Raw genomic sequence first — 26,359 nt, 5'->3', positions numbered from 1 at the left:
GCTGTTAGTAAGAGAAAGCTTACAGGGAAAAGTGGAAAATACGGAGCTCATATTTCTCTTTGGAGTAAGGTAGAAGGGTTGCCTTGAGAATAACAGCTTTTAAGGTGGGAAAAGAGGGAAGCATGGGTGAAGATAGGGTTATGCCTGGGATTTGGTGGTGGCAGGAGATAGAATGTTGTTCCTTGTTAGCAACAGAGATCATTTCTGAGAATGATGGAATTTCCGAGCATTATTAAAGACGTTGAGAGAGATGGAAATGTTTAACATAGTCACTAAAAAATAGAACAAATGTTCTATGGAATGTTACAGTGTTGAAAGCCCCTACTAAGATCAAAGAACCAAATTTATAATAATACCAGACCTACTTGTTGTATTGTTTCCTCTAGTAGCTCAGAAATCTGGGTATGGTTGCAAAGACAGTTTGTTGAATTCACCTGTTGTTGAAGTTTAGTCACAAATGTGTTGGCAGCATATCAGGGCAGGGAGTTCAGGAGGGAAATAAGGACCATAGGACACAGGTGAGCTGGAGCAAATGGAGGGATAAGGGACCAAGGTTCTAAGGAGACAGCCAAAGAATAGCTGTGAAATAATTGAGCAAATGTACTGGGAAAAGGAGTACTGTGGTCAAGTGGAATGTCTGAATTTATTATATCTGAGGTCAGGCATTTTGGGATAATGATAAGACCTGCATGTGACTACACAATTGTATCTGCTGCTTTGCTTCAGATTACATTGTGGAAAAGATTTCTTACTACTTCAGGACCTGAATGTGGACAGCTATACTAAATCCAAGGATTTAGGGCTCATCTTAAAGTGTAAGAGTTGTCAGAAAATACGGGAATTTCCATATTTCTTAGTTCAATTACAGAATTATTGAAAAAATAATTCTGTAATCAAACTAAGATTAGTTTCCATTTGCTTCTTCTCAAAAATAGATTTAAATAGAGGAATTTGAAATCAAAGTGAACATGTGCTTTGCTTCCTAAATGTTGTCTTACATCTGAATCCCCTGGCTTGCCTGGATGTGTTTACCTGGGAGTATGTATTTCTCAGGGTAGCTTCAGACCCAGTGGAATTTCTAAGAGCCTCCTTTCCCTTTACTCAGAAGGACAAAGAAAGGGATTAACGTAAATCAGAATAGCCAAGTACTATGCTGGGAACTTGAGCTGTCTTATCGTAAAGCAGATATTATATAGTGACCGCACTTTCAGTACATTCTAATGGTGAGTACAGAATAATCTTAACATGTAAAGATTCTGGTTGTTGCTGTGGTATTGAAAAGAAGTTACTTTTACAAAAGCACCCTGTGTTATATACTTTGTGGTCAATATAGATATTTTGAACTGTTGTTACTCCATTAAACTCTCATAAGTAATAACATTTGCAAACTTTCTCTCTAGACCCGCTATCCCATGTTGGAGAATCCAGAGATTTTGAGGAAAACAGCTGACGACTTTCTTAATAGAGTTGCGTTGACGGATGCTTACCTTTTGTACACACCTTCTCAGATCGCCCTGACTGCCATTTTATCTAGTGCGTCCAGAGCAGGAATTACTATGGAAAGGTACTGGCTTGTGTTTTAACTCAGATCACTTGGGCACTCGATTTATTTCTTCCTGGAGTCCGGATATAAAGGACAATACTCACTTTTGTGAATATCATCCTTTGTATGTCCCATGGCTAGAAAGGTGGGGGCAACTGAGGGAAGAAATGAAATCACCTTTTAAGGAAATCTTTAAAAAAACTGAGGATGATATTTTTGAGCTAAGAGGGTCTGTTTATGACTAAAGTAGAAGTAAATTAGTTGATCTTCAAAAGACTGATAAAGTTATGACTACATGGCAAATTCAGAAGTTTTATGAACTGATAAGCAACATGAGTGCACAAAATTGTCTGCTTGTTTTGTTCTGCTATGGAGCATGTGTGGCACCTGGAATTGAGTAAAGTTTTTATTGACTGAATAATGCTTTAGAGAATGTCCAAATGAATTGCAGCTCAGCTGTAAATAGTAATAGTTAACACATAAATGCACACCGAGAATGAGGTTCTAAGTACTTTACTTCAATCTAATTCACTTGATTCTTATAGCAGTATCTTGAGTACAGATTAATAATTATGCCTGTATTATTTATATTTATAACTTGAGTACAGTCTTGCAGCAAATTAAACTTTACATTTTTATATTTAATTTCTTTGAGACCTTTGAGGTCTGCTTGATTTTATTCCTTGAAATAGCTGAGAAAGTGTTCTACATGTTTGTCATCCCTCATTCGTAACTTCAGAATCCATTTGTGTGGGACAGCAAACATAAGCAGACGTGATTGAGTCTGCTCAACTTAATGGGAACGTGTTTTCTTGTGAAACATCACTCTTCGTTACTAACGACAGGGTGCTGCCCCACGTGTCACTGCAGTGCTCAGGTTGTATTCAGGGCGTGCGCACCAGGTTACCTTTGCAAGCCATGAACAGTTCTGATTTCAAAACAAATCCAAGATAAAGATTTGCAGGCTTGTGTTTTGTTTAATTTCTGGTATGCTGCTACTCTACAGATAGAGCTAACTAATTGTATATAAAAATATACATTTAATCCCCAAATGATACCTATACAATTTCTAAGCAAGCCTTTATTGAATGCCTTCTGTGTACCATGCACTGTATTATACTTTAGGAATACAATAATTAACAAGGTATATATCCTTGCCCTAGTTGAAAAAGATAATCATACAAATAATTGGTATCAATGGAGTTTAGGTGTGAGGTTTCCAGTCTTTAAGGGAAGAAAGCCTCTCTTCAACAGTTCAAATAACAAGTGAGTATGTTTAAGTATCATATCTATACAGTATATATGCAAATTATTCAGGGGTAAAATTTTTTCTTAGAGGATTTTGTTGATGGTTTTCTTTTCTGTGCAAAAGCTTTTTAGTTTGAAGTAGTTCCATTTGTTCATTTTTCCTTTCATTTCCTTTGCCTGAGGAGATTTACTAAAAGCAATGTACAAGAGTTTACTGGTGATGTTTTCATCTAGGAGTTCTATGGTTTTGGGTCTTGTATTTTACTTCTTACTTTGAGTTTATTCTTGTGTGGTATAAGAAAGTGGTCTAGTTTTATTTTCCTTTGCATGTAGCATCTGTCCAGTTTTCTCAACACCATTTATCGGAGACACTGTCTGCCCTATCGTATGTTCTTGTCTCCTTTGTCATAGAGTAACTGACCATATAGGTGTGGGCTTATTTCAGGACTATCTGTTCTGTGCCATTGATCTCCACATGTGCTTTTGTGCCAATACATTGCTGTTTCATTACAGCCTTGGATAGTTTGATATCAGGTAGTGTGCTACTTACAACTTTGTAGTTGTAAGTTACAACTTTGTAAGTTACAACTTTGAAATCTGTCAAGATTTCTTGGTTATTTGGGATTTTAAGTAGAATTACATGAATTAAAGATTAACTTGGAGATTTTTTATTCCCAGGAGTTTATTCATTTCTTCAAGGTTGTCCAATTTGTTGGCATATAATTGTAATAATTTCTTTTTTTTTTTTAAGATTTTATTTATTCATCCTTAGAGGGGAAGGGAAGGAGAGAGAGAAATATCAATGTATGGTTACTTCTTGTGCGTCCCCTGCTGGGAACTGGCCTGCGACCCAGGCATGTGCCCTGACTGGGAATTGAACTGCGATACTTTGGTTCACAGGCTCGCACTCTATCCACTGAGCTATGCCAGCCAGGGCTAATTTCTTATAATCCTACGTATTTCTGTGCTATCAGTCATCACTTCTCTTTCATTTCTGATTTTATTTACTTTTGTTTTCTTCTTGATGAGTCTGGTTAAAGGTTTATCAATTTTCTTTAAAGAAAACAGCTCTTGGTTTTATTGATCTTTTATGTATTTTTAGATTCTATTTTATTTCAGCTCTGATCTTTATTTCCTTCTACTCTCTTTAGGCTTTTTCTTTTTCTGGTTCCTTTAGGTGCAAGGTTATATTGTTTGAGATTTATTTGTTTCTTCATGTAGGCCTGTATTACTATGAATTTCCGAGCTGTATTCCATAGATTTGGGGTTGTTACATTTTCATTTTATTTCAAGGTATCTTTTGATTTCTTCCTTGACCTCATCATTTATTAACTTGTTATTTACTGTCCATGTGTTTGTGTTTTTCAGTTTTCTTCTTGTAATCGATTTCTAGTTTCATAACATAATGATTAGGAAGATGCTTGATAAAATTCCAGTTGTCTTAAATTTTTTAAGACTTGCTTTGTGGCCCAGCATGTCATTGACCCTGGGAGATGTTTCAGTTGTACTTGGAAAAAATACATATTCTGCTTCTTTTGAGCAAAATGTTTTAAAAATATCAAATACAGGGGTACCTCAGTATTTGTCCATTAACTTGTTCCTGAACTTGTGGTGAGTGCCGAAACCCACAAATAGCAAGCAAGCCGCGGATGATGAAGCATTTTCTCTTGTGGGGCAGCGTCATGACTCAGACAAGTTGTAGTAAGTATGATGAGTCCCACATGAGTGCCAAGTGCTGAGACTTTTTTTTTCCATTAAAATGGAACAAGTACAGGGTTTGGCGAGTTTTGAAGCCCATGAGTACTGAGGTGTGGCTCTACATACATCTGGTCTAATATTTCATTTAAGGTCACTGTTTCCTTGTGGGTTTTCTATCTGGATAATCTGTTGATATTAATGAGGTGTTAAATTTCCCTACTATTACTGCACTAGTGTTTCTTTACCCCTTTATGTCCATCAATATTTGCTGTTTAAAATTTTTTTAAAGCTTTTATTTATTTTTGAAGAAGAGAAGGGAAGGAAAGGAGAAAGAGGGGGAGAGAAACATTGATGTGTGAGAGATACATCCATCGGTTGCCTCTTGCACACCCCCAGCTAAGGACCCACGTGCAACCCAGTCATGTGCCCTGGCTGGAAATTGAACCGACAGCCTTTCTGTTTACAGGTGGGCACTCAGTCCACTGAGCCACACCAGCCAGGGCAATATTTGCTTTATATGTTTAGATGCTCCTACATTGGGTGTGTGAATTTTTACAATGGTTAGTATATGTCCTCTTGTTGGATTGTTGTCTTTATCATTATGAAATATCCTTTTTTGTCTCATGTTATATATAGCCTTTATTATATATAAAGTCTATTTTGTCTGATATAAATATTGCTACCCCACCTTTTTTGTTTGGTCCATTTGCATAAAATATCTTCCCTTTATTTCCAGTCTGTGTGTGTCTTTCAGCTGAAGTAGGTCTCTTGTAGGCAACGTACGTATGGGTCCTGTCTTCTAATCCATCGAACTACCCTGTCTTTTGATTACACCATTTGTTCCCATGTACATTTAAAGTATATTATTGATAAGTATATTGCCATTTTATTGTTTTCTGATTGTTTTTGTAGTCTTCCTTTCTTGTTCTTTTGCTCTCTTATGTGTTGATTTTCTATAGTTTTGTGTTAGATTCTTTTTGCTTCGTTTCTTATATATATCTTAGAGATTTTTGATTTGTGGTTACCATGTGCTTCCTGTATACCAAGCTGTGTTTATAGCAGTCTATTTTAAATTGTGGTTGCTTCAGTTTGAACACAATCTGTAAACACTCCCATTTTAACTCACTCCTTCCATATATATATATATATTTTTTTTTTTAATTTTTTAAATTGATTTTGAGAGAGAAAGAAGAAAACATTGATTTGATGTTACACTTAAGCATTCATTGGTTGATTCTTGCATCTGCTTGGACCAGGAATTGAACCCACAGCCTTGGTGTATCAGGACAATACTCTAACCAACTGAACTACCTGGCCAGCCAGGGCTCATGTTTGGGTTTGTTATTATTTTTTACTGCTTTTATGTGTGTCTGTTACTGTGTATTCTTTGATTTCCTGTTACAGTTACTCATGATCTTACTACTTTTGTCTTTTAACCTTCATGGTAGATTTTTATTAGATTGACCCACTGCTTTTATTGTGCTTGTCTTCATCGGATTTTTTTTTCTTTGCTATATTTTCTTATTCATATTTTTTACTCTTTCTTAATGAATTCCCTTTAACATTCCTTGTAATACTGGTTTAGTGTTGATGAACTCTTTTAGCTTTATCTTGTCTGGAAAACTCTGACTTTTCTTCAAGTGGAGTAATATTGGTTCTAAGCCCTTGCTTTTCATCATTTTGAATTATTTTTTGCCAGTCCCTCTGACCTGCAGAGTTTATGTTGAGAAATAGGCTGACCACCTTGTGGGAGCTTTCTTATACATGACTATCTGCTTTTCTCTTGTTACTTTTAAGGTTCTCTCTTTGTCATTTTTACTTTGGGCATTTTCATTATGATCTTTCTTGATGTGGGCCTCTCTGAGTTCATCTTGTTTGGTTCTCTGTGCACCTCCTGGATTCGTATGTCTCTTATGTTCACCAGGTTTGAAAGTTTTCCATCATCATTTCTTCAAACCGGTTCTCAGTCCCTTGCTCTTACTTTTCTTGTTCTGGTACTCCAATGATGCAGGCAGTGTAAGCTGATCCAGAAGTTCCTTAAACTATTCTTACTTTTTAATTTTTTTTCTTTTTGCTGTTCTGATATTTTTTGCTACCTACTCTTCCCAGTCACTGATTTGATCCTTTGCTTTATCTAATCTGCTGTTGATTCCATTGAAGGATTTTTTTCTGTTACTGTATTCTAAATTTCTGACTGGTTCTTCTTGATGGTTTCTCTTTGTGTATCTTTGTTCACCCCTTTATTTCTAGTCTATGTGTACCTTTCAATCTGAAGTCTCTTGTAGAAAGCACATGTAAGGGTCTTGTTTTCATAACCATTCAGCCATCCATTCAGTCTTCTGATTGAAGCATTTAATCCATTTGCACTTAATTATTCATAGATATGTATTTATGGTTACTATTTAATTACCATTTTATTTCCAAATTTATCACTATTTTATTCATACTTTTTTATTTCCTTCTTAAACAAAGACCCTTTAACATTTCTTGTAATAATGGTTTGGTTGTGATAAACTCCTTTCTTTAGCTTTTTCTTGCCTGGGAAGCTCTTTATCTGTCCTTCCGTTCTAAATATAGTTTCACTGGGCACAATAATCTTGGTTGTAGGTCCTTACTTTTCTTCACTTTGAAAGATTTGTGTCAATCCCTTCTGGCCTACAAAAGTTTCTGTTGAGAAATTGGATGTCAGTCTGTGGGAGCTCCCTTGTAGGTAACTGCTTTCCTCTTGTTTTAAGAATCTGTCTTTGTCTTTAACCTTTTGCATTTTAATTATGATGTGTCTTGGTGTGGGCCTCTTTGGGTTCATATTGTGTGGGACTGCACTTCCTGGACTTTGTGGGGTTTTTTTCCCCCTTCACCAGGTTAGGGAAGTTTTCAGTCATTATTTCTTTCTTTTTTTTTTTTTAGTTTTTTTTTTTTTAATTTGATTTGATTTGATTGATTATGCCATTACAGTGGTTCTATTCCCCCCTTCATTCCCCTCCACCCTGCACCCCCTGCCCCCACCATTCCCCCCTTTAGTTTATGACCACATGTCTCAAGTTCTTTAGATTCTATATTTCCCATACTATTCTTGTCCCCCCATCTATTTTCTACCTACTGTCTATGCTACTTATTCTCTGTACCTTCTTCCCCCTTCTCCTCCCACTCCCCTGTTGCTAACCCTCCTTGAGATCTTCATTTCTATGTTTCTGCTCCTGATCTGTCCTTTTAGTTTGCTTTTGTTTTAGGTGTGGTTGTTAATAACTGTGAGTTTGTTGTCCTTTCACTGTTCATCTTTTTTATCTTCTTTTTCTTAGGTAAGTCCCTTTAACATTTCATATAATAAGGGCTGGTGATTCTTGAGCTATTTTTTGGTACTTAATGCGCGTGAACAGACCAAAAATGGCTCAAGATCTCAAAGCCCCAGAGCCCATAACTCTAAGCGATGAAGAAATAGCAAAACTTTCAGATGCACAGTTATTTCTTTAAATAGGTTCTCAGTCCCATGCTTTCTCTTTTTCTGTTCTGGTACCCCTAAGATGTGGATTTAGTTACACTTGATGTTGTCCCAGAGGTCCTTTAAACTTTCCTCTCATTTTTAAAAATTCTTTTTCCTTTCTGCTGCTCTGAATGTATATTTTCTGCTACCTTGTCTCCCCAGTCATTCCCTCAGTTCTCTGCTTTGTCTGATTTGCTGTTGATTCCTTCTAGTGTATTCTTCGTTTCAGTTGTATTCTTCATTTATGACTGGCTCTTTTTTATCATTTCTATATACTTTTTTATTTTTTCTAAGTTCTCCCTATGTTCCTTGGGTATCTTTATAACCGTTGTTTTGAACTCTGTATGTGCTAGTTTGGTTGCTTTCATTTCATTTAATTACTTTTCCTTTTTCTGGAGATTTCTTCCATTCTTTTATTTGGGGCATGTTGCTTTGTCTTGCCATTTTGGCTGCCTGTGCTTCAATGAATTTAGCTAGATATGGTGGCCTTAAGTAGTGGATGTCCTGTAGGGCCCGGTTGCTCAGCCTAGCAAGTCACCTGAGCTGGGCACTCTAGGTGTGCTCCTCTACCCCTGTGTGAGCTATGTGTACCCTACTGTTGTAGTTGAGCCTTGATTGCTGTTCATGAATGGGAGGGATCAACCCTCAGGGTGACTGACAAATAGAGGGGTGGAGGTGCTATGTGCAAGGGCTGACCCTACAGAGCAGAAATTGCTTCAGCATGGCTCTGTTTGTGGCCTAGTCTGCCCCTTGAGTGTGTCACTCATGGAGTGCTCAGGTGGTAATCCATCACTGTCTGAATCCGCCTATTGTGTGCACTGCCTCTGGGGCCTCCCAATAGGTGCAGGCCAAGGTTAGCCACCATCTGTGCTCTTCCCAGGTCTACCCAGCATGGGATACAAAGTGATCTGTAGATGGCTGCTACTTGAGCAGGGTTGAAGTTGCCCAGGAGAGGCCAGGCTGTGAACCAGTTTCTGCTGTTACTGGTGCCAAGCCTGGGGATACTTAGCAAGAGGTATGTGGCACACTGAGGTCAGATATTGCTTGTTTGGGGTTTGTGAACCTTGAGAGAATATAGGAAAGTCCACAGCATGAACCAAAACAATGTTTGTATGGATAACCCACTGGAAGTGTCTTGGGCCCACAAGTTGGGTGGGATCGGATCTTAGGAAATTTCAAAGGTAGGGTGGACAGTGTTAGGTTATTGTTGGATTCAGATCTATGCTTATCTCCATCTCCAAGGGGAAAGCTCAGCAATGGCCTCCGCGAGCACTTCTGTCTGGGAAAAAGCTCTCATCCCAAATGAGGGCTCTCCAGCCCTCATTCCAGAGCCAGACAGTCCCTCCCTGAATGTCCCTGGTACGTTTTGAGCTGCTCCACAAGCACTGGGGCTCAGAGTGAGTCTAAGTAAGTCCATGCAGAAGGCTCCTTAGGAGGATCACGTGGGTTCTAGAAGCCCTCCATTTTACTCAGCCGTAATCTGCTAGTTTTCACAGCCAGAATTTATGGAGTCTTCCCCATTTAGCACTAGAACCCTGGGCTAGGGGTCCTGGTTTGGGGCTGGGACTCTGCACTCCTCAGGGGGGACTACCATAGCTGAAGTATCCCTTGTGATTTTTAACCACCAAATGTGGGTATGGGACCAGCCCATTATGAATCGCTGCCCCTTCTGCTTGTCTTATAGTGGCTTCTTTATATCCTTATTTATAGGACTTATATTTGGCTAGATTTCATATGGTTCCCAATGATGGCTGTCCTGTAGTTGTGATTTTATGTAGTTGTGGGAAGATGCAAGTACTGTGTTTACCTATTCCTCCATCTTGAATGGAGGCCTCCCTTTTATTTCTTAATCTCTACACATGGATGATGGACTAGCTCATTTTGTGCCTCTCACCCTTTTTACCAGTCTTGACATAACTTCCTCTTTCTGTCCTTGGTTATAGCATTTCTGGTCACCTAGTTTTCAGATGGTTTTCTATGATGTCTCTATAATTTTGTTATAGTTTTGATATAGTCAGTCACTGGAGGAGGTGAGCACATACCTACTCCACCATCCTGAATGGAGGAGTAGGACTTTCACATCATTACTGATTTCAGAAAGGGAAGGCCCTTGTGCTGTTGTGATGTTCTGCATGATGCTGTGATCATTAGTCACAGGATGTTCTGTTGTTAGTTCTGGGGTTTCTTCTTTTCATTGGATTTACTTTCATTTGTTTCCTCATTTGACTTCTTTTAGATACTCTGGCCTGCCTATGTTTTTTTTTTTTAATCAAAATATTAAAATTAATTCAGGATCAAGATTAATAGTTGCTAACTTGAAAGTGTTTCACAGAGTTAAAGAATGTGTGACTCTAACTCTTAGAATACATTACTTCTGTGTTTAAAAAGGAGTTTTAGGGGAAAAGAGGGAAAAGAAAAATGAATTGTTATTTTGAGTTACTAGTAATGAGAAATGAATTAGTGGTTAAGTGAGTTACTGATTTCCATATCTGAAGTTAATTCCCACAATAGATGATGATCTATTAGTTCAAAATTTGCAATATAACTTATCTTTCTAGTTTAAAAACACGTAGCAACACCGTTTCTTAAAGAACTGTCTATTTCTGTAACTTTATTTTGCCCAAGAGAAAAATTATTTCTTGCATTCATGTTTGAAATATTACTTATGCCCTGATAATCTTTTCACTTGGGCTATTGTCAATGATAGATCTAGTTCAGGTACATAAAACCTCAGAATACTCAGTGTAAAAATGATACTTTCGTATTACTGTCATTGGTTCTGAGAATGGATAATTGGGCTTTAAATCCATTTATGGAAAAGTATTAACACCTTTGATTTGGACTCGATGAAAATAAGACATAATAGAATTGCAAGGCATGGGGAAGGGCTCATATTCTTATTCATTTGACTAGCTGTAGTCCAAGAAGAATAACTATAATTAGCCTAGAGTTGGTATTAAGGAGAGAGGAATCCTTACCAATGCCAGGCTCCTGCTCTGTTATTTTTCGCTTTGTGACTTGGGGCAAGTTACATGCTCATGACTTGTCTGTCCCTGATGCTCAGATTCCTCATCTATAAAATGAGGTTCAGACTCATAAAGTTTATACATTAAACACTTACCATTAAAAGAAATGACTGTTGCTATTATTAATTTCATACCTCTAAAAGCTTATATATTATAGGTACTAAATGAACTTTGAATATTAAACATCTTTTAAGTTGTAAATCTGTAAGACTATAAGAGCTGAGTTATAGTTTTAGAGTTTAAATTATTGTTTTTACTACTTTGTAAATAATTAATTTTAAAATTGACCTGGGTGATGAAATGAACATTGTTAGGTTTTCTCAAGATGTTATATGTCTCCAATAGATTAAAACTTTCTTCCTTTTTTTAACCAGTTATTTATCGGAAACTCTGATGTTAAAGGAGAACAGAACTTGCTTGTCACAGTTACTAGATATAATGAAAAGTAAGTATAAAAGAATACTTTACAAAATATTTTATAACTAAGCTACTTTGTAAAATATCATCTTGATATTTAACTTGAGATAACAGATTGTTGTTTATACTTACTTTCATTGAATTATGGTATCTTGGAACCATGAAGGATATATTGGTGAGGAACAAGTAAAAGGTACATGAAAAGACAGAATTTTACACATACAGAACTTAAAGTAAAAATATAATCACATTCAGAAAGGCTTGAGTTTTGAAACAGGCTTCTTTTCAAATGTACACAAATATGTGATAGGCACTGGAAAAGATCTAAAGGAAACTAAATGTAAGTATGTTATTTAAATTTGGAATACGTTTTGTAGATAAATCAGCTTAACTAGTTAATATGTGTCATTTGCTGATCATTTTGTCAGTTAATATTACAAGAACTGTGGTTTTCAACTGGGTGCAACTTTTGCAGTCTCTCTCAATATTTCTGGCTGTCACCACGTGGGGATTGGTGGTGGCTGCTACCACCATGTAGTGAGTGGTAGTAAGAATGTCACTAAGTATCTTAAATTCACAGTGTACCCCCTTGGCAAGCTGAAAATGGCTCCCCAAAAGATATTCTTGTCCTAATCCCTGGAACCTATGAATTTTACTTATATGGGGGCAGGGGAGGTTTTTGGAAATGTGATAAAGGATCTTGAGAGGGGGAGATGATCAACAGATTAGCCAGGTAGGGTTTAAATGCAATCACTGGGATGCTTATTACAGAAAGGCAGAGAGGGAGGTTTGACCCAGAGAGAGAATGTGAAGACAGCAGAGATTTGAAGATGCTGGTGTTGAAAACTGGAGTGATATGGCCACCAGCTGCCACCAGAAGCTGGAAAAAGGGAGGGATGATTTCCTAGGATCTCCAGAGAGAGGGTGGCCAGGCCAGCATTTTGACTGTGGCCTAGTGAAATTGATTTCAGACTCCTGAGCTTCAGAACCAAGAGAAAGTACATTTCTGTTGTCTTGAGCCTTACTAAGTTTGTGGTAATTTTTAATAGTAGCCTCAGGAAAGTAATGTAGCCCCTTACAACAAAGAATTCTCCAGCCAGACGATCAACAGTGCTGATATTGAAAAACCCTGTTTTAGGGGTTGTGTAAAACCTCCACTTAAATGATCAGTTAGATTAACCAGCTCTGTTATTCTTTCCTGTCACATAGAATGCTCATGGCTACTTGGCTACTCTACAATAAAAAGTCAGTTGTTTTTGTCCCTAAAACTTTTTTTGCTGGTATCCTGTTAATTAAACTTGTAGTTTAATTAAATGCTGAATAAACCAATAAAATATGAGATTGAAAATCTTGATCTTAGATGATAGTAGTGAATGGGTATAATTTTTATGTTTTCAAAGTTAAGATGCTTCAGGACATAGAAGCATCATTTCTTGATAATGGTTTGAAATGATCTTAAGGGCTTTTCCCTTTTAATTGAGTGATGTATTTGTGACTTATGAATCATAAAACTGCAGGTCTTCAGTTGCATGACTCAGAGGGCTCACTTCCAAAGCTAACTGTGATTTGGCCATTGTTTTTGTTTTTTTTTTTTACATTTTTTTAATTGATTATGCCATTGTTAATGAGGATCATAGAATTTATTAGGTAGAATGGGCCTTAAAGATAACCTACTGTGATCATTTCATAGCTGACAGTTTTATTACTGACTTCTCAGTACCTTAATTTTATCCACTTATTTTAATATGAAGAATAGCTCCTGCTAAAATACTCAAGAGCTTTAACAATATTAAGGTATCTTATTCATAATTTCTTAGAACAAAGATATTACCCTAAGAGTGTTGAGTCACAAGAGTTATTTGAGTTGAAAACATTGCTTTATTTGCATTATGAAGTAAGTCAGTGAAATACTCATTTAGAGCACATGGCTGGCTGATAGTAAGCCCTGGATCTCTCATCATTCCCCTGACAAATCTTGAGATTTAATATTCTTTGGTTTGCCATTGAATAAACAGTTCCGGGAGAGGATGTTTCTGCAGTTATAGTCACTGCCATAGTAGTTTGCTTTTAGCTTAAAAGGACATTTTTATTTTCTTGGTACAGTTTCATTGAATAGGTTCTATATTTTACTGAAGCAAAGAATCATTGATTGACACATTTTTACTAAGTATCCTCCCTTTATTGGGTGTTATGTAATAATGGTTTCCTTTGTATATAAGAAGTACACTCTTGACCCACTATTTGTAGGAAAGAATGTTACGAATATGGTTGATGGCAGGAAACTGTGTATTCACTAAATGATGTGAGCCCTATTGTAGGGATTTTTGAAAGCCTTAACACAGCAAAAAGTGACCACAATAGGATTTGAAAAAATACTGGATTGTAGAGTGTGCTTATCTTTGTGCTATGTATATGGGCTAAGCAGCAGACAGCTCTAATTACCTGAGCTAGAGTACAGCGTTCATGTGTTATAAAGCAGAAGACAAATCCAGAAAAGAAGTCAAGTGGTTGTTAGATAACAAGATGGGAAAATATTCAGCTCCCCTGAGAAAAAGGCTCTTTATTATATCATATAAATCTTTTTTTTATCTTCACAATAGGCATGAGAAACTTGGTAAAAAAATATGAACCACCCAGACCTGAGGAAGTTGCTGTTCTGAAACAGAAGTTGGAGAGATGCCACTCTGCTGAGCTTGCTCTTAATGTAATTACGTAAGTAGTTGTCATAGTGTTGTTCAAAAATAGATATGGGAATCCCTGCACCTTTTCTTGTCCTTTTTAATTTCTGTATTCTTTGCAGGTCTACAATCTTATCTAAGGAACAAGTGTACCGTTCCAGACTTATTTCTGTTAGCTAGAGAAACTTGGCATATTTTCTTTCTTTGGTGAAATTTTACATTGAAGACAGAACTGATAGGAAATTTGCTGGTTTTTGTTTGCTGTTTTGCAGCCACAAAGAAAGCCCATAACGTCTTTCACTGATTTGTAGGCTGAATGTGGAAATCACATATTCAGAATCGTCATGCTTTTGCAAATTGAGGACCTACTTAAACATAGTCTTTTAAGAGTTGAAACAGTTGAGAATCTGGGCATAAAACTGCAAACCATGGTTTGGCACAGAACTTAAAATTGGTGGATTTCACTCCTGGGTTTCATCAGTAATTAACAGGAATGAAAGAACTATTACAGAGAGGCAAAGAATGTTGACTGGAATGAAGCTACAGTAGTCCCCCTCTTGTCTAATTTTGCTTTCTGGGTTTTTTTTCAGTTGTGGTCCAAAAATATTAAATGGGAAATCCCCAAAATAAACAATTCATACATTTTAAGTTGTGCACCGTTCTTAGTGTAATGAAATCTTGTAGCATCCCACTCTGTTCCCCGTGGGACGTGACTCACCCCTTTGTCCAGCATATCCAAACTGTATGTACAGTATAAGATGATTTGAGACCACATAACTTAGTACAGTATGTTGTTATAATTGTTTTTATTTTATTATTGTTGTTAATCTCTTACTGTGCCTAACTTAGAAATTAAACTTTATCATAGGTTTGTATCAAGAGAAAACAGTGTATTAAGGGTTTGGTACTATCTGTGGTTCCAGTCATAAACTTTATCATAGGTTTGTATCAAGAGAAAACAGTGTATTAAGGGTTTGGTACTATCTGTGGTTCCAGTCATCCACTGTCTTGGAATGTGTCCTCTGCAGGGCAGACGACTGAATTACAGTACTGGTAGTTTTCTTTTCATAGTGATTTGAAGTGGACTTAAACCAGGGCTTGGCATACTATATAGCCCATGGGCCAAATCCAGGTCACTTCTTGCTTTTGGAAATAGTTTTATTGGAATATAACCATACCCATTGGAATATAACCACACCCATTGGTTTGCATATTGTCTATGGCTGTTCGCAGACTACAGAAGAGCTGGGTAATTGTGACAGAAACTGACTGTTGTCGCCTACAAGGCCTAATATAATCATCTGGCCCTTAAATCAGAACTTTTTCAACCTCCAGATTACACCACGGCACTACTATTAATCCTGCCCTTGTAGCTAGGTAATGGAATGAGCCATCACCCAAAATTCTTCATTGCCAGAGTTCACATCTTGCTCAGATCACCATCTACTTTGTACTGTGCCAAGCAACTTGCACATTTCTGGGTACTTGAGGGGTGCTTCTCAAACTGTTAAAGGACTTTGTTTTTTAAATTCACTTTACTTTTGTAAAATATAACAAATTACTAGAAAATGAATAAAAGACATACAATATAAGCTTAAATTTTATTAGATTCAACAGTCATTGTTTATCACATTTCTCTAAAGGTTTCTAAACACAGTTTCCTTATGGACCACTTATAAGTGCTACTTTAGGATAACCTTTTTTCCTTAGTCTTTAAAATTCTTACATCATTTTCACTATATAAGTAGTAACTATGTCATCATTGTTAAAGTCAGTCAACACAGGTATACTAAAGTTTTCTGAATAAAAACCCAGATGCTATTTCTGTCCTCAGGAGTAATTTACAGTTTACTTTTGCCAACCTTTGTTGTGTGTGTGTGAAATAAAGGTTTTTTTTTATTAATGTTTTCATACACATTGTACAATATTTAATAGTATTAATCTTTAACTCATGCCTGTCTCGGTGAAAAAATATCATCTTTGTACTTTAACTTACATTTGTACTTTAACTTACATTTCCCATATTACTATGAGACATTAATGTTTGTTTTATAGTCATTTGTCTTCTGTATTACTTAAAACCCTTGCCTAATTTTCTGTTGTTTTGATTTCTAGTCCTGTATTTTATATATTCATCTTATTTAATATATTACATACCTATTTCCTGTTGTTCATTTCCTTCATGCTTTTATATTGAAATACCTTTTAACCTAAATTAATCTACATTTTATTTTGCCTTTTCAGCTGTTTAAACCATTTAGAATTGTTTGTGAATAGTCTGAGGTAGAAATCTCATATTAATTTTTTCAAACCAATAATTATGTCATTAATATTTCATAATTTTAATTTTAAATATTTATTACAGATTAAATTCTCAGGGTTTTTATTTATCTGCTCTAATCATTTTAATCTGTTTAACTCTTTGTAAATACTATACTTTTAATTACCATAGCTTTTACATATAATGTTTTGATGAGAACTGAGATATAATCAGACATGGTCCTCATACTTCTTTTTCAGATTCCTTTTGCTATTTTTGCATAATCTTTCCCAGGTCAGAGTTAGACTTGATGAGTTCCATGAAAAATTTTATTAGGATTTTAATTAGAATTACATTAAATTTAAAGTTGACTTTGAAAGATAGTCTTCATAATTATTCATCTCTTTCCACCTATCCAGGCCTTGTTCTTTGGTAGAGAGATAATATTTCATATAGCCTTGCTCGTTTATTTTACAGTTATGTGGCCAGTTGTTAGACTGCTTATTGATGGTTGCTTAATTACAGGAAGAAAAGGAAAGGCTATGAAGATGATGATTATGTCTCAAAGAAGTCCAAACATGAGGAGGTATGTTCTCCAAAAGTAAATAAGTTACTGTGCATTCTGGTGTGACCATACTATTAAGATTTTATTGTTCCAGAGTGCAAAGATTTATATGTTATATATATATATGGGTTGGAAAGCCTCCATTTTTTTGCACCCTTCATGTACATACATGGCCTGTTACTATAGAGATTTTTTTCCCTCATTTTTGGCTTTGTTCTGAAGCAGTAGAATACTGGATGAAGAATCCTTCTTGTGGTCATAAACGCAGCAGAGGTAGACACACATGCTATGATATTTTGTTCTATTTTTCACTCTCCAAAGATTCTTCTACTCTTAAAAAAAATAGATATACCTGGCAAGTCAGATATAAATGAATAATCAGAGGCTGCAGGTCACAACTGTAACCATTATTTCTGTCACTGGAGTCGTCGGGTAAGACCATGCCATTGTTACAAGATTAAACAACTACACATTTTCTTGGTTTGTATACCTTCTGTAATCAGCATTGTAAAGTAAAAGGAGAAAGTTTTCCTAAGTCAGGGAGTCGAGGAGATAAACAGTCCTCTTCAGTACGATGATGTCCTTACTGCATCTTCTTTCCTTCTCAGGAAGAGTGGACTGATGATGACCTGGTAGACTCTCTCTGACCATTTGAAATTGATCTGTCAATGCTTCCGAATCAGCAGAAGGATGGAACACTTCAGGCATTTAAATTTCTTTAAAAATGAAATAATGTGAAAGCATCAAAATAAACATTTTTATTTGTTCAGGGTAGCTTTATATGAAGTAAAACATCTTCAAAGGACCCAGAATAGCACCTGGTTTAGATAATCTGGGCCCCCCCCCATAACTAATATGAAATTTAGTCTTTCCATAGTAGCCAAATGAAAGCTGTAGTTTCTTTGCCTATGTTGCTTCAAACAAAATACAATAAGAAAACATCCCTTTTGAAAAGAGGCACCATGAAAAACAAAACTTAGTATTCAGCTTTAAACATGTTAAGGGATGCTTTTTTGCTCTCTAGAAACCTTTATGTATGGCTTTTCAAATGGCATCCTGATATACTTAGCTATTTGTATGTTAGTTTAATTATACAGAATGTACTTCAACTGTTAATGTGGTATTGATAGCTTATCCCCACTCAACGTATGGGGATATTTGTTTTTCCCAATCAGTTAACTAAAAACATGTCCAAAAGGGATTTTTAAAAAAATACTGATTTTAGAGATAGAAACATTGATTTGCTGTTCCACTTATTTATGCATTCGTTGGTTGATTATTGTATGTGTCCTGACCAAGGATCAAACCTGCAACCTTGGCACATGGGGACAGTGCTCTACCACCTAAGCTACCCAGCCAGGGACTCCGAAATGGCTTTTTTAACAGAGGAAATCAAATAAATAGCCTTTAGTAGTTGTCTAGACGAAAACCCAGTTGTTAAAGGTAAAGTAGGTAAGTAGCAAGTTATATGTTTGGTTTTATAATTAACCTTAGATTAACCAAGTGACTGCATATAAATATGTTACAGTTACTAGAAATTTTTCAGAGTGAATATAAAAATACAAAGGCACAGGCTGTGGCACCTAATCAGTTGTGGCTCTGGGAAAGTTATTAAACCCCTCTGTGCCCATTTCCCAAGGTAGAAAATGGAGAAAATAATACCTACTCCTCACAGGATTACTTAGAATAGTGCCTTTATATAGTAAGTGTTCAACAAATGTTGGCTATTACAGTATGGTTATTATTAACTGTAATCTTGAACATTTTCTACATTGGAACCAAATTATGATGAACAACTGTTAAATTTTATAGACTCTCAATATGTAAGTTTTGTGGTTACACCTCTCCTTACTGTTAATGCATCCCTGGCTGTGCTGCCCACGCAAGTATAGGTACTATGTTAATTAACATCATAGTATTTGAGAGCAATATTTACACTATGTGTATTCTCATTTTAGGTATGAGGGCTTTTTATTTTTTAGTTTCCTTCTCATTGAATGGGAGGAATAAAATTTATGGCAGTGTGATTTTTACAAAAGTGAAAGAAGCCTAAATTGGCAGTCCATCCAGGTTAAGTACCAGTGCTGCTAGGCTCCAGACAGAATTCTGCAAGCCATTCACAGATTACTTTCTCTTTTAGGTCACTAAACTTTGGTATCAGAGCAGGGTTTACATTTATCTCAAATTTTCCTACCTCGCCTCAGTTTTAGAGATTTTATTTCATCATTAACCAGCTAGTTATTGCAAGGCCTACAAATGTAAACAAGTTTCCTATTTTAGATAAAGAGAAACATATTAAAAAATAAAAGGCAGAAGAGGAATAGCATTTCAGATTGAGAAGTGGCAGGTCAGTATGACTGAAGCCTGAGGTGTGATTACTGGTAGGGCTCCAAATGCATAGAACTAATTTTTGAACCTTTCCGCATATTGTCAAAATAGGCATTTTGGAGATGTTGCTAATCCACACTACTTTTTGTCCTCTATCCTGTGATACCAGGGAAGGAGACCCAAGTTGGATGCTACTGTGGCAGTCCACCTGAAAAACAAGAGGGATGAAAAAGTACACACAAGGAAAAACAGGCAAGGGGGTGGAAATGGAATTGAGTTGACATAAAATGTGTTGATTTTTTCTGCTCTCATTATAACTGTGACTGTAGCCACACCACGGCTAGCTGCCTTCACAGAAATAAATTTATATTGGACATAAATCTTTTAAACCGTTGACTAGTTAAACAGTGTTTTTTCCTATATTTTAATTAGAGGGATAGAGTAAAACGTTACTCGCGGGATATAGGCCTTTAGGAAATTCCTTTACTGTAGAAAATGTTATCCCTAATATTTTCCCCTTGGTTCCCGTCTGGCCAACTCTGAAATACTGCTGCATACTTTTTATACACCCTCTCCCTTGCACAATTACAGGAGTAAAGGAACTGTTGCTTAACAAATACATAAGGAATTAATGTAATCTTTCCAAAGAGACCATTAGAAAAAAAGATGATCTGAAATTTCATCTTCTCTTTGGCCTTGCTCTGGTACTAAATTTGAGCTACCCCCTAAACGAGGAAGAAAATGAAATTAAATGCTTACCTGTATTTAGAAAGAAGTAATCAATTATTTAATATCCCTTGGTTTTATTTTAACTTAACCCTTGTGAATACTTCACAAAAATACACATACTGAAGCAAATAAAACTATACAAACTAAATACCCAGCAGATACAATAAGTAGTCAGAAGTTCAAAAATGGATGGCTGTTAAAGTGACCAATGAGGTTGTCTGCATAACCAAATTCAACTTGGAATAAAAAGAATACTTTCAACAAAAAGCATTCTGGTTTTCTTTCTTTTTTAACACAAAAGAAATTGGTAATCTATAAAATGGCTGAATGGGCAACATGCATCGATCATTAGTACAACGACCAACAATATTTATTAAATTCAAACTATTTACGGTTGTAAACATTTAACAAAAAGCATTATGAAATCTAAATACAGTCTTTGACAGTTTGAATAAGTGGTATGTTTAAAAAATAAAGCTGATGAGCAATAGATCCATTCTAGAATTTTCTTTCAACAGTTCCAGCAAGAGAATAGCACAGTATTTTTAAAAACTATACAGCAAAGATTGTTCCTATTATAATGGCAAACTCTGGAAACTGTAAATACAAATAAGAGTCATTGAACAGTCAAACGGTCATATTCCCTATCAGGAAGAAGTTACAGTAAAAAGTCTGCAAATCCAGTTATATTCAATTGTTGACAGAATGCTTTTTCTTGTCAGTTGATTTCATAGTTCTTTTTCCGAGAGACAGCAAAACTTTGGCAATTGGATGTACTGAAAATATATTCTCAAAGTTCAAGATACAGTCATTTTGTTGTATGAAAGGTGGTCTGTACACCAAGGCTCAGAGGTTAAGGATTAATTCCATATGTGGAAAAAGTGCAAATATCCTGCACAGATAGCTTACAAAGCTGCTGGCTCAGTTAGTCACCAGCAGAATCTAGGGCTTTGTTTGCATAGCTCACACATCACTGGAATGTGGAAAGGTGTGCTATTTTTTGGCAAGAGCAAAGGAGACACACGGATGTGAATTACCATGTTGGGCATGTTGAATCCATGCAGAACACTTGAATGAAGGCTGCTACCTGACATCATTGGTTTTTGTATATTGGTTTTGTTTTTGTTGAAGCAGTTCTGTTATAGCCAGAAGCTTTTTCAGTACATGCTAGACAAGGAAAAACAGTATGAAAATAATTAACAAATGGATGAAAGCTTGGTCGGAAATTTCAGGGATGGAAACCTGGCTTTAGAAAATGCTATATTACCATTCCACTGAAAACATAAAATTGTCAAAGTTCAGCTGAAGTGCTGAATAATATTTTGGCTAAGATAGCATTTTTGTATACTAAAGTAACTAAAAATTCATTGTTTGGCACTCTCTTATCTACTTAAGCTAGAATACAGACTTACCGTTATAAATGACACATACATCATTAGCCCAATTAACTTGCAGCCGAGTGAACATTTTAAACAATCACGAAAAAAAAAATTGGGCTTAAAATTAAAACATCACCTTTACCTCCTATCTTAATCTCAACTGGCCCAAATCCTCCGGTAAGAATTTTAATGTTTATTATGGCAGGTAATATAATAAATCCAGCCCCAGTGTAGTGAGGAGACATACATGCCATTGGTATGTAAGTAGGCCCATGATGCACATTACCTAAGTTTCTAAAGTGACTAGAAACTTAAGGAGACAGTTATCTTAACTTGGTTTTAGAATCTCAGGTTGAAGAAAACTCAGTCCTTTAATTCCCTCTATAAGGTTGGCCAGTACAGTGACACTACTCAGGAAGAACTTACTAGAAGTGGTGATTTCCAATGTCACACTCTAAATTTCTGGATCCAGAAACATTTGAATCAAACATCCTGAATAATTCTCAATCTGTCTGTGAATCACTTGGCCATGGATTTAACAAGCTTATTTGCCATTTTCACAAATGCCACTGAAATGTATAACCACAATTTTGCAGTACCAAACTTACATAATCTTAGTCCAAGCATGTTAAGTTAACCCTGTCTACTGAGATCTTACTATATCATGGTTCATTCTTAAAAGTGTAATATAACTGACAAAATAAAAATGATGACCATTATTCAGCTACTTACTACGTTTCAGAGAATCTTAAATGCTAATGAAATATCATTGTCAACAAAGGCTGGCAAAAACCTACCTGCTGTACACCACGCTCATTACTGAGTGTTCGCAGTTCATCTGAATGGGCCACACAAATCTCGTGCAAAGCTGCTAAATCACGCGACAGGTCAGTTCTAGAATGTTCAGTAGTGTCCGGAAGTTCAGGTACATTCTTTAAGAAAATCATAAAACTGAATTTAGAAATATTAAACTTAAATTTTCTTCTAAAAAGAAATCCTAATTTGCTATGCTAGAATTTTAAACATATAACACCATCAAGGTATTATTTAAATATTCTCAAAGTTCTGTTAAAATTCTAGTCTTATTAATGTAACATTAAGTGCTAATTTTGATTAATACAGATTTTGTGACCTGGGTTTCACATCAAAACCAGTTCAATTTCCTTCCACAGCATAGCAGAACACTGTACAGTGTTATTGCTATTCTAAATAAATGGATTTCTTAAACTTTTTAGTTTGGTGTGTGTTTTATTAAAATCTGGAACATGCCAAACAATGTATTACTTGCTATTCTGGATTAAATGCAACCTAAAAAAGCCTGTTCATGCTTTCAGACTGAATTTAATTATTTAGATACTATAGTCTGCCTAAATTTATCAGCATACATAGATAGTAAGAGCTACATTACAAAAGTGTTCTGAAAACCTGTTAGGTAGGCCCACAATATGTTATCTGTGGTTTATTCCCCAAACACTTACTAATATGTGGAAATGACCAGTGTTAAACTATGGTACTTCAGAAAAGATTCTTAAAGTAACAGTCAAGAAGCTGATAGTACCTTACCAACACTGATTAAATACTGATGTTATTTTGAGCCTTAGAATAAAATTTAACATGGCATCCAGAATGGTGACATTTGCTATATATTCCTAAGTACTAAAAAACACTCAGTTTCTGTAGTATGAACAATTAGAATACATTTTCATTTATTAAATGATTCATTTACTTATTCAGTGAATGAGGGATTATATTAATGAAAGACACTAGTATTTGCCTTCAGAGAGCTTATAGTCAAGTAGACATGACAGAAGTAAACTGATAATAGCAACACAGGATTATAGATGAAAGACATGCAGAGGAAGCAAAACAAAATCTCAGGTTTAGGGCTCAGTAAGGCCTTCCTGAAGGAGGTATTTCAGGTGAGTCTTGAAAAGTTAAATTAGATTTACACATGTAGTAAAGGAATAGAAAAGTATGAGGAGACTAGAAGAGTATTAGAATGCTGGGATTCTATCAGTCTGAAAAGCTAGATTCCACATGTGCCATTACTAGGAAAGAGAGGAAGCTAGACTGTGGACATTTATGACTGTGGAAAAGGGAGTCCCAACCATATGGCTTAAAATAAAATGAACTAGCCTTAAATATGGGGTGAACAGTTTTCAAACAGCTCCTTAAAATTAAGTAAATAGGTTTTTCAATCATTGGCCAACTATATTTTTTGAAACTAGAAATATTTCTGTCTTCAAAACTTCCTCAGAGTTCACACATGGAAACATGTTAACATTTGCTCTTTTATTTCTCTATTTCATTAGAAATATGGAGCTATGCTGTAAATAATTTCTTATACAGTATTTTTTTCATACTTGAGGTTGCAAACTAGGGGCCCACAAGCAGTACTGATAGGTTTGACTGGACAGTGGTGTAATGACTGCTTGCTTGTGTTTTTAACTGAATTGAAAATGCATTAAGGCGGAACATAGGCAGCTCAGTCTCCTACCCTAGCACTCCCTAATGCCGTACACCTGTCCTACTTCAAATATACATGTTCCCTTCCTGGTTTCTGAATACATAAACTGAATTGTTAATATATTTACTTGGTTTGAGATTTAATCAATATCTGAAATATTTTCTTTAAAACCACCCATTCTTAATTTTATAATCACTATTTTATTTGTAAAGGCTCATAAGACATATAATATAGGTGGTCCTCCTAAGTTAAGTATAACTCCAAATTCATGGATTCTATTCCTAGAAAGCCATAAGAACACTCATTCTCCAGTACATTTACTTATTGAACATGGTCAAAACTATGGGTCATCCATCTGGTTTCAGATGCCATGCAATTGCAGCAGAGTAGAAATAGCTAAAGCAGCAAAAGAATGTTACAACAGTGAGGTAGAACAACCAGTAAAATAATGAAAGACAAAGTGGAAACTACAAAATGACACAAATTCAAAAAATCCAATATTGTGTGCTTGGTGTAAACCATTTAGTGTAAAAATAAATGGTTAAAATGACAGTCAAAATAGTTTAAGAATGTAAACAAAAGTACCAAGCTTTTTCTTTAGTTTTGGGTAGAAAATGTTTTTCAAAGTTGTTGCTAAAATGAGTTCACTCTCAGCTGTACTAACTATAGGTCTCAAAGTACTTGAAAAATTATATACATACCCCGAGTTCATCTAAAAACATGATCATACGATGCTTGTTACTTTTGATGAAAGGATTGACACCTTCCATATAGGGCTCCTAAAAATATTAAAAAAATACTTACTATATACATCAGAAAACAAGTTATATAAATATTGTCAGATCTATATAATGAAAACCTACATGTACCAAGAATTCTCATAAATCTGTGTCCATCCATAGCAATACGTTTCATGTAGTGGCAATGTTTTCACTGTAACGTAAGTACACAACTGTACTAAGGAACTGAATGTAGTTCAATCTGTTTGTTTGTTTGTTTCCCTTGCTTAATGAGATAAGTCAGAAAAAAATATTGCTATGAGCATTGTCCAAAATTTTACTGTACATGTTTTCTCCTAGGATTTGTACGGTTTGGAGTCTACCATTTAAGTCTTTAATCCACTTTGAATTTATTCTTCTTTGTGGTAAAAGAAGGTGGTCGAGTTTAATTTTTCTGCATGTATCTGTCCAACTTTCCCAACATTTACTGAATAAGCTATGTTTAGCTTATTCAGTATGTGCTTGCTTCCTCTGTCAAATATTAACTATAAAGTTCTGGGTTTACTTGTGGGCTCTCTATTCTGTTCCTTTGGTCTATGTGTCTGTGTTAATGCCAGTGCCAGGCTGTTTTGATTATTATGGCCTTATACTATAGTTTCATACTAGGTAGTAAGATTCCTCCAACTTTGTTTTTCTTTCTCAGTATCACTGTTGCTATTTGGGGCCTTTTGTAATTCCATATACATTTTTGAAATAGTCTAATTCTGTGCAATATGTCACTGGTATCTTGACAGTAATTGCACTGAATGTATAGATGGCTTTGGGTAGCACAGAGAATTTAATGATGTTAATTCTTCCCATCCATGAACATGGTGTGAGCTTCCACTTATTTGTATCTTCTTCAAATTCTTCCTTCAGTGTGTTATAATTTTCCAAATACAGGTCTTTCACGTCCTTGGTTTTATATCCTTGATTTATTCCTAGGTATTATTCTTTTTGAAGCAACTGTGAATGGAATTGCTTTTTAAATTTCCCTTGGGACTATATCAAATTAAAGTTTTTGCATAGCAAAGGAAACCATCAACAAAATAAAAAGACAACCCACTGAATGGGAGAACGTATTTGCAAATACCTCTGCTAAGGGGTCAATATCCAAAATTTGTACAACTTAGAAAACTCCCACCAAAAAAACAATTCATTAAAAACGGGCAAAGAACCTGAATAGACACTTCTCCAAAGAGGACATACAGATAGCCAACAGACATAAAAAGCTTCTCAACATTACTAATGACCAGAGAAATGCAAATTAAAACCCACAATGAGCTATCACACCTGTCAGAATGGCTATCATCAATAAATCAATTAAGTCATGGCGAGGATGTGGAGAAAGGGGAACCCTTTTGCACTGTTAGTGGGAATGCAGACTGGTGCAGTCACTATGAAACACAGTATGGAGTTACCTCAAAAAAATAAAAATGGATCTGCCTTATGACCCAGTGATTCCACTTCTGGGAATTTATTCAAAGAAACTCGAAATACTAACTCAAAAGAACACAAGCACTCCTATGTTCATTGCAGCATTATTTACAATTGCCAAGATATGGAAGCAGCCCAAGTGTTCATCAGTGGATTAATGAATAGGACAACTATGGGATGTTTACCCAATGGTATACTACTTTGCCATAAAAAAAAAAAGAAATTTTACCCTTTGTGACAGCATGGATGGACCTGGAGAACATTATCCTAAATGAAGTAAGCCAGTGGAATCTAATGAACAAACTGAATGAACAAGCAAAACAGACAAAGACTCAGCAGAATGAC

General features: G+C 35.7%; 2 protein-coding genes across 6 annotated transcripts in view; one reads left to right on the top strand and one right to left on the bottom strand.

Annotated features, from left to right (window-relative positions):
• Nucleotides 1–20,240, top strand: part of CCNH (cyclin H) — a 28,765-nt gene extending 8,525 nt beyond the window's left edge. For 4 of the 5 annotated variants that reach the window (XM_037150120.2, XM_037150122.2, XM_037150123.2 and 1 more), the window contains 5 exons: nucleotides 1,401–1,564; nucleotides 11,371–11,441; nucleotides 14,014–14,125; nucleotides 16,877–16,937; nucleotides 19,414–20,240. In XM_037150120.2, coding sequence (XP_037006015.2) covers nucleotides 1,401–1,564; nucleotides 11,371–11,441; nucleotides 14,014–14,125; nucleotides 16,877–16,937; nucleotides 19,414–19,530 — 525 coding nt within the window. In that variant the 3' untranslated portion in view covers nucleotides 19,531–20,240. Of the gene's footprint in view, nucleotides 1–1,400; nucleotides 1,565–11,370; nucleotides 11,442–14,013; nucleotides 14,126–16,876; nucleotides 16,938–17,524; nucleotides 17,686–19,413 lie in introns of those variants that run through there. The other variant, XM_037150121.2, reaches the window with a different exon arrangement.
• Nucleotides 20,241–20,325: 85 nt separating this feature from the next.
• RASA1 (RAS p21 protein activator 1) overlaps nucleotides 20,326–26,359 on the bottom strand; it is a 120,932-nt gene continuing 114,898 nt past the window's right edge. The window contains exons 23-25 of the mRNA XM_037150115.2: nucleotides 24,521–24,598; nucleotides 22,150–22,284; nucleotides 20,326–21,140 (exon numbers count right to left, since the gene is read on the bottom strand). Of these exons, the coding sequence (XP_037006010.1) occupies nucleotides 21,057–21,140; nucleotides 22,150–22,284; nucleotides 24,521–24,598 (297 nt within the window). The 3' untranslated portion in view covers nucleotides 20,326–21,056. The remainder of the gene's footprint in view (nucleotides 21,141–22,149; nucleotides 22,285–24,520; nucleotides 24,599–26,359) is intronic.

This window comes from Artibeus jamaicensis, unplaced genomic scaffold (genome assembly GCF_021234435.1).
Source record: "Artibeus jamaicensis isolate MK-2021 breed Jamaican fruit bat unplaced genomic scaffold, CSHL_Jam_final contig_373, whole genome shotgun sequence".
Lineage (NCBI taxonomy): Eukaryota > Metazoa > Chordata > Mammalia > Chiroptera > Phyllostomidae > Artibeus > Artibeus jamaicensis.
Note: the sequence above shows the minus strand (reverse complement) of the source record. Positions and strands in the feature narration are given on the sequence as shown.